This window comes from Macaca thibetana, chromosome 6 (genome assembly GCF_024542745.1).
Source record: "Macaca thibetana thibetana isolate TM-01 chromosome 6, ASM2454274v1, whole genome shotgun sequence".
Lineage (NCBI taxonomy): Eukaryota > Metazoa > Chordata > Mammalia > Primates > Cercopithecidae > Macaca > Macaca thibetana.
The window spans coordinates 4,837,302-4,846,123 of NC_065583.1; the positions used below are offsets into that span (position 1 = coordinate 4,837,302).

General features: G+C 62.8%; 1 protein-coding gene across 3 annotated transcripts in view; it reads right to left on the reverse strand.

The window, feature by feature from the left end:
• Window positions 1-8,300, reverse strand: part of UNC5A (unc-5 netrin receptor A) — a 71,066-nt gene extending 62,766 nt beyond the window's left edge. Inside the window, exon 1 of one of the 3 annotated variants that reach the window (XM_050793164.1) lies at window positions 8,026-8,300. In XM_050793164.1, the coding sequence (XP_050649121.1) occupies window positions 8,026-8,095 (70 nt within the window). In that variant the 5' untranslated portion in view covers window positions 8,096-8,300. The remainder of the gene's footprint in view (window positions 1-8,025) is intronic. The other 2 variants (XM_050793165.1, XM_050793166.1) reach the window with 2 other exon arrangements.
• Window positions 8,301-8,822: the final 522 nt, after the last annotated feature.

Genomic DNA, 8,822 nt, shown 5'->3' on the forward strand with positions numbered 1-8,822 from the left:
GATGGGGAATGGGCTCCAGGCTGGGAGGGAGGTCACTCGAGGCCACACAGAGAATCAGGGTCTCCATACTTTCTCCCATCAAGTCCATAGGAAAACAGAGAGGCCCTGGCAGTAAACAGCCACACAGGAGAGCCCACAAGGTGGGTGTGGAGTGTGGTGGGGGAGATCGGGCAGAGCAGTAGCTGCCCAGTAAGGTCCTAGCTCTGCCACTTCCTGTGGTGTGACCTCCCCTGATATGTGTCCTCATCTGATGCATGGGGCTAACCTCACCCACCTGTGGGTTGTCCTGAGATTTTGATCAGATGATGTAGGCGGAGCCCAGCAATGGCATGATTACTACCATCATCAAGTTAATTAAGAATAAAAAACGTAACAGTCTATAGCCCCCAGGGGCTCCTCCTCTTCCTGCCACACAGCCTCTCTACTTAGCAGAAGGAGAATGCATTTGGGTGTCTGGGGCTGGAGTGGAGCCCCAGCCTGTAGAGGACAGCCGGGACCTGGGGCAAGTCGGTGCTCGACCTCATCTGTAAAACGGGAATGGCGACACCGGTGCATCGGAAGCCCCGGCCTGCAGGAGGTGCAGGAGGTGCTCGGGATATGGGCACGTTCTCCTCCCTTTCGCGGCGGTATCAGCCCGGGGTCTTCGGAAGCCCCAGGCACAAGATCGCCTGACAAGCCCTGCGCCCACCCACTTCTCAGGGGGCCCGGGAAGGGCGGGCAAGGGCGGGCAAGGGCGGGGGCTGCAGCTGGGCTAGAGCACGGAGGCGGGGTGGAGGCGGCCGCGCGGCTGTGCCCGGAGGCTGGACGCCCGCTCCCGGGGCGGCAGCCGAGCGCTCAGCCAGGAACTTGTTAACAGGCCCCGAACAAAGAGCCGCTAATCCGGCGGGCGGCCGCGGGCGGGCTGGCGGGCGGAGGGATCCCGCCCCTTCCCGGCTTGGCCGCCAGAGTTTGCAGCGCGTTAATTACCCCGCGCCCGGCGGCCCCACGGCACCCACCCCCGGCCTGGACGCCCCTGGGCGCAAGCTTCCCGCAGCCCCGCCCGACGGGCGCCGCGGCGAATGGCAAAGCCCCTCGGCCCCCGGCTGCCGTGGGCTCGGGCACCCGCGCCCGCTCACGTGCCCCGCATATCCGCCGGCCTGAGGGCCCCCGCGTACCGAGCCACCTAGACAGCGGGGCGGGGGCTGCCGAGGCCCGAGGCACACGCTGAGGAGGGGCTGCTACCCGCCAGTGACGGGCACATTTGTTTTGTGGGGGGGTGGGCGAGGTGGGGGGCGGTGCTGGAAAGATGCAGACCTGGGAAAAACCACTGGCCCCTCGGCTCCACTTGGCCCCTGCCCCGATTAGAAGGGGTAGAGTCTAATTCAGGGAGTACTCCCCCAGAACCCCGCAGCCTCTCCACTGGACCTGCTGGCCTGGGGCACGGGAGTTCCACCTGCCGCCCTGGCTGGGGACACCTAGGGCAGAGGTGGGACGCAGGCTCCGGACCTCCTTCCCCAAGGCCCTTCAGGTGCTGTCAATCTAGACAGACCCCCCCCCCCCCCCCGGTCTTCCCCCACACCCCCTCCCCATCTGAGCTACATATTTGCCTGGAGCTCAAGGTGACCCTGAGCCTTCCAGACGGACACAGCTCTGATATCCCAGTGTGGGACAGGCCCGGCTCTGGGGGCCCCACCAGTCAGGGTGACACTGGCCCTTGGCGCTCCCACCACAGCACAGAAGCAGGGGCCTCAGGGCCCCTCCCCCATCAAAATAGTACCTAAAACTTCCCCTTCCCCAGTTACTCTGGGGCTGAGCAGCTGCCACTCAGACCTCCCAGAGGTCTGTGCGGCTCCCCCTCTCCCACCTCAAACAGGGCTGGGAGGGCCAGTCAAGGACCACCTGCCCTCGGCATGACAAGAAACAGAAAGGAAGCCAGGCCTGCCCCCAGCCCAGAATGGGAATCTCACCCCAGGCCTTTTGCCTCCCTCCTGGTTCCCCAGCCGCACCATCTTCCACAAATTCAGCCGAGGACTCCCCCACTTCCCGAAGGAGAGGGCTGAACAGTGCCCTCTGCCATGTCATCATCAATTGTTAACATGTATTGAGTGCCCACTATGTGCCAGCACTGACACGCTTCAGCCCGCCTAATCTGCACAAAAACCTAGGAGGTGGGTTCTTTTGAGTACGTTGTTCAGACAAGGAAACTGAAGCTGTGCAGGGAGGAGCTGGACGCAGGGCCAGGAGGCGTTCACTCTTGGGAGCTGGCCCTACCTTTGTGCCTAGGCACCTGCCCAGCCTCACCCTAGTACTGGTCCAAACCCAGCTACAGAGCTTGCCAACTCACCTGTTTCACTACCTTCTCCATGTGCCTGGGGTTCTGGGCCCCTGGGGTCTGAAGCTGCCTGCCACACCTGACACCAGTGCCCAGGAAAGGGGTGGGCCTTGGGCACTAGGACCCTGACCTGGGTGCCCTGAGAAGGCCTGTTTCTGACATAGGAGGTATCTGCCAGCAGAAGTGGGCCCTCAATTCCTGGCCTAGGGGTTGGGACTCACAGTCCCCAGCTCTGCCTCACAGCCACTTTTGGCTCTGCCCCAGCAGCCACCTGGCTCTCCAGCAATGCACACAGCCCCTGCCAGGGCGGCTGATGTCTGTGGCAGGTGCTGGGCAGGTGTGAGCAGTTCCTGGGGGAGCCTGCTGCTGAGTGCAGAGTCCACCCCAGGCTCCAATACAGGCATCATTGGGTTTACACCCTTTAGTATACAGAGAGGCAAACAGCCCAGAGAGGTTAAATGATTTGTCTAAGATCACACAGCAATCAAATAGCAGAGAGAGGACTAGAATTTAGTTCTGTTCAGGGCTCCTGCCCCACTCTGTGCCATGTCCTGAGAGTCAGAGATGATCATCAACACACAGTTGCATGACAAGCTGAACCCAACTCTTCATCTCCAGAACCTCCAAACAGCTGCCCCTTGTGCACTGGAAGCACCGACGTCTGAATCAGGCCCAAGCCCCTGCGTGGGTGGTGTATGTAGAGATGGCGGGGGAGCGGGGGCGCTTCTTCCAACCAGAAGGGGCCACTGCCTGGGCCTGGGGCAGAGGGAAATGAAGCGGCTCACACTGAGACTCCATCTTTCTCCTGTGTCTGGGCTCGGGCCCTGATGTGGCGTAAGTCCCCACCTGTCCTAACTCACGCCACCCCCCACAAATGCAAGGGAACACAGACGAAGGAGACAGAGAAGTTATGGCACCTACTGGGTGTCGGAGTTCATCCTGAGTGCCCTCTCCACATTGCCCATCAATCTGTTACCATAACCCCAGAAAGCAAGCATGACCCATTCTATCAATGTAGAAACAGGCTGGGGACTGCAAGTTGCTTGTCCAAGGACATGAGGCTTGGGTTGGAAGTTGACCCTGACTGCCTCCTAAGCCCCTGTCCTTTCTGTTCCACCTGGAGAGAATATAGGGTGAGACTCTCCAGAAGGCAGGAGGACCCTTCAATGCCACTCCCACAGGAGCAGACGAGGAACGAAGGGGTGGGCTGGTGGAACTGATTGCAGGAAGCTGAGCTCCTGTCTGCGCGTGGTTGGGCCCTGGGGCTCAGCCTCAGGAACCAAGAGTCCCACCCCACGTAGGAGCTGTGCAGAGCAGCCCACGTCATGACGTGACTCTGTGAATGACACTATTTGCTCAAGAAAACATTCGCTCTGGGAAAATCCATGTCAGGGTGGGGATGGGGGTTCCTACTCAACAGATATGGGCATACAACTTGTGTGAGTGGCCTACAAGCATGCACCAATGTCAGCTGGTTTGCTGTCCATACGTGTGGCTGGGGTATGGCACTCCCCACTCCATGATGGGGCCTCCTTTTCCTGGTTCCCACCCTGGACAGGAGGCCCTTTCCAGCCTCCCTGGAGTACGGCAGTCTGTGTTCAGGGACAGGGATGGGCTGGTTGCTGAGAGGGGCAGAGCAAACATCTCTCCCTGTCCCCAGCAACAGCACCCTCCCTGCCTGAACAGAGAACCCAAACTCACAACGAGGAAGTGAAGAGAAACAGCACGTGGTTGGCAGTGACTCGGAGCAAGCTGGGGCGGAGAACAGGGTCATCGCGCCATAAACAATGGCAATACCTGAGGGAGGCACTGGAGGAGAAGGCGGCGGCTCAGGTCGGCTCAGGTCAGAGGCTTCTGGCAGCTGCCCCAGGGCTGAGGACTCAGTGCCTCCGTCTTTCCTTAGCCCCCCCAAAGCACATCAGTATGCCAGGGCCCCTTTGCAGCGGAGGAGGTGGGAGGCCTTTGGGAGGGGCTGGACTGAAGCTGCAGGCTTCACAGTGCAGGGACTGGCAGCAGCAAAGGGGTGTGTCCCAGGTCTGGACAGAACCAACGTGGGGGTGTTGGGTGGGGAGCATGCTGGCAGGGTCAGTGGCACGAGGCTTTGCAAGGCAAGGGAGTTACAGTCTGGAAGCCAGAGCTTGCCCGGGGGTGCCCACCCCACCAGCAGTCAGAGCCAGGGAGGGCACCCGACCTCCAGATAGACCAGCCCAGAGCTGATGTGGGGTGATGACGAGGGAGGAAGGTATTTTTCTAAGGGCCCAAGGGGGCTCAAGGTTTGGACTGACCTGCAGGCACTGGGAGTCACCAAAAGCTTTCTAGCAGATTTCCAGCCTGGATGCCAGGGGATGCCTTAGTCTGAGTGGAGGAGGCCCGAGGGGGATGGGTGGTGGTGGTTGCTGCAGTGGTCCAGGTGAGGGAGAAAGGAGTGGAGGAAGACAAAGAAGTCGAGGGACATGAGCAATGTCACAAGTAGGCCTGAGCTGGAGGACTTGGTGACATATTAGACGTGAAGCGTGAAAGAGAAGGGAGAACCAAGGGAGACTCTAAGGCTTCCAGCCCCAGGCTGGGAGAATAGGAGGAAGAGATGACAGGGCCCTTGGGAAGAGGGGGCATCAGGAGAGGGGTGGCCTAGAACAGGAGGCACCACATGCATGTGCGTGGACACACAGGTTCCCAAGTGGCAGCTAGGCCCAGCACCAGAGCAGGGAAGCCCCACCCCAAGCTCAGGGCAGGCTCCCGCCTTCTGAAGCCCCAGAGCTCCAGCCTGCAGGTCTGGGACCAGAGCAGCACTAGGCAGGAAGAAGGGTTGTGAGGACAGGGGCTCTCTGGCCCCTGGCTGAGGCCAAAGTTGGCTGCTCCTGGGAACCAGAGCTGTGACTTTTGGTTGTGGGCTTGGTACCTGGATCAATGCCTATCCCTGGTTCCTGAGAGAAGCCCCTCCCAACACAGGCAAGTGGAGAGCAGGCAAGCAACAAGAGGACCAGCTCTCCCCTGGGGGGACCTAGGGACCCCAAAGCCCAGGCCACCCCACCCACAAGGCAGGGTGAGCAGGAGCAGGGTATCTCCTAGCCCTGGAGGATTAAGACCTCCTCAGCCAGCTGCATTCTCCCAGGTGTGGGGGTGGACAGACAGGTCCTAGGTCAGCCCTAAGTATGAGGATAGGGGTCCGAGAAGGAGGAGCAAGGCTAGATGGTTGGGGTCAGGTTAGGCAATGCGGCAGTGCCAGAGCATGGCACCCCTGAGCCCCATCTTCAAGGAAGCCAGCTCCCAAGCCCCTCCTGCCCAGGACTGCAGAGGTCTGGGTGACAGGGAGACCACAGGGGCAGGGTGGGAGTGTGCATGCCAGCTGCGTGTGACGGGGTTTGAGAGGGAAAATCCTGTGAGACAGATGGGTGCTTGCGTGCACGGGCACAGAGAGGGCCTGCAGGTGCGAGCATGATGAAGGGACAGGCTTTTGTGTGATGTCCAACAACAGAGGGTGGGCGGGTGGCCTGGGGAGCAGGCGGCTGCAGTTGGTCACGCTGGCCCCCGGCGCCCCCTGCTGCCCACTGGCCATCCCTCCTTCAGCGGCTCACAGACACATTTTTCACTGGAGGCTGTTGCCACGGAGGCAAAAGGCAGCGCGGGAGGAGCCGGGGGTCACCGCAGGGCCAGCCTGCCTGGGCGTCCACATGTGCCCCGTGCCTGTGGGGCACAGGGGGAAGGGAGTCCCAAAGAAGTAGGGCCAGCCCCCCCTTCCCATGGCCTTCAGCAGCTCCTCCCGCAGGCCCACGGGCAGAGTTGATGCTTGGGGGCAGGCTCTGCTTCAGCCCCTGCAGCACCTGTGCCCACCTGCCAACTCCCTAGGCAACCTTGGGCCAGGCCTTAACAGATGCCCTGCCAACCAGGGATGCAGTTTCCCCACCCCACAGCCTCCTGAGGAGTCCATCTGGCAACTCCCCGCTCCAGGCTGCGGGGCCCTGATTCACCGGTACCTGTGCCCCCTTATCTGTACACGCTCACCTGTGCAACTGCACACAGCCGTCACACATGTGTGGCATGCTGGCCATCACACACATTCATCAGGGCACACATACCAATGCTGCACAGACTATGCCAACCCCCTTCGTCACCCGGGCACACATGTCAACCCAGAGCCTTCACACGTGCTCACGTGGGCGACATGCAGCTATGACCACCCAGCCCTCACATGCATCAACTCAGAAAACATTTCCAGGGCACCTACTGGGTGCCGGGCAACACCTCACCTGTGTGTAGGGCACTAATACCCCCACCTCATCATGGACAACAGTGCAACCTGCACCCCCATCTGGAGAGCCACACACACGCCCCTAACACACACGTGTGGGACACGGACACACACCCGACAGTTCAGCCTTTCAGCGTGGTCAGGATTAGAAGGAGAGGCCCTGGGGAAGAAGAGGGGTGCTGATGGAGAAGGGAGATAGAGGGGGTGGGATGGAGTAGAGAGGGGTATTGAGGAGGCAGGATGGGGCGGGCGGACAGGCAGTGGTGGGTGCAGGATGCGCTGTGCAGAGACACCCTTTAAGGAAACAGCCATCAGCCTCAATCATCAGGCTGGTCCCCGAGCTCTCACTCACTGATCTCTGATCAATCTGGCTTGGCAGCTCAGAAACCCCAATGCTCCCTTCCAACACCCCTGTTATAAGCAGTGGCCTGGCCAGGCTGGGGAGTCACCACCCAGGTTCTAGGGGCAGCAAGAATCGAGAATTGCCAGGTAAGCCTCAAGCCCCCTTGACCACACAAATGGCACCCGTCCCCCCTCCTCCCGACCACAGACACATAAGCTTAGCTCAGCTTAGTGCATGGGGGGCAGAGATCAGGAGGCCCCCACAGCTCAGCCTAGGTGAAGGCTCAGGGACAGCAGACAAAGGATGCAGGGAAACTTCCTCCCCCCAAACCCCCTCCCAAGGGAACCAGGTGGGGTGAGGGCTGAGTTAGCAGCGGGTTAGGGTGACCAATGGGGCATGCAGGGACCAAGAAAGGCTATGGAGTTTAAGAAAGAAGGGGAAGCTGGTGGACCAACCGCACACAACTCTGGCCCCCAGCACCAGGGAGACCAGGAGCCACAGCCCCGGCCATTCGGACCGCGGCGCTTTGACTGTGCTGGCTGCAAGGACTGGGGGCTGGTGTATGCGCCTCCACGCCTGAGTGTGTGCGTGTGCGAGCGTGTGTGGCGGGGACAGAGGAGGACACTGTGTTCTGGACGTGGGCAGAGGCCAGGTGCCAAGCTGGGAGATTGTGAGTGGCTGTTTAGGGCAGATGCTACCGGGAAGAGGTATCTTAACCGCTCCCCGCACCCCCCATATTCTGGGCACTGGGATAGGATCAAAACCCTCTAATCTTCGAATCCTGAAAGTCAGTCTCCCTGGGGTTGATCAAAACCCCCAGCCCTGCTTCGGGCCCAGGCAACCAGCAAACTTCCCCCACCCGGAGGCGTGGGGTGTCTACACTCGCCAGCCCCGTGCGCTGACAGCTGCTCCTGGACTTGGCAGAACCCAGGCTTCCGGGAGAGCGCGCGGGGAAGCTGCGCAGCAGCAAGAAGAGGCCCCCGCGTCCCGCCTCGCAAAGTTTGGCCTCGGGGGGCTCCTAGCCGAGTCTGGCAGCGCGGGTCAGGGACCCCCCCAGAGTAGCGAGCGTTCACGCGCACGGTCCCCCGCAAGCCTCCCCAGAGCGCGCGCGGCGTGACTCACCCGAACCGCGGAGCCAGGCGGCGAGGACTATGCCCAGAAGCGCTGGCCACAGGCCGGGCCGGACGGCCATGGCCGCGGGCGGGCGGGCCGGGCGCGGGGCCCCGCGGGCGGGAGGGCGGCTTTCAGCGCCTCAGCCCGGAGCCCCAGCTCGGGGCGCCCCCGGGGCCCATGCCAGCGGACTGCGCTGCCTCCGGGCGGCCGGCTGCCGGGCGCACGCGGCGCGTGGCTCCCCTGGGCACGGGAGCGCAGCAATGCAGCCGGGGCGGAGCGCAGCGCCAGCCGCGCAGCGCACCGAGCCAGCCGCGCCGCGGAGCCCGCAGCCGGAGAGCCGGCCGGTGGGCGCCGCAAAACCCGGACTGGAGCGACGGAGCGGGGCGGCGGCTGGGAGGGGCTGGGAGGGAAGGAGGGGCCGGGCCGCCCCGCGACGCGCGCGCGGGCCACCCCCAGCACCGGGAATCCCTCTGGGCGATGCCTGAGGCTCCCCCAGGGAGGGGCTTGGGGTGGTGGGCGTGGAGGCCTCCCACCGCCCCGCGCGGTCTCCAGGGACAGGGGCAGGAGTCTGAAACCCGGAGTGGATCGGTGCTCCGGATCCGGGCTCTTGCAGGCCCGCCAGTCTGCGCACAGGTGGCCCGGGAGGGGCCCGGGGCTGCGGCGACCCCGGCGCGGCGCCAGCCTGCGGAGAGCCGCCCAGGGCAGGGGTGCCCCGGGCAGGTTCCGCTGCAGTCTTCTTCCCCGCCCCTTCCTCGCGGCCGCGCTCCGGGACTGTCCGGGCGCCTCGGTATGCTGCCAGCCCGCGG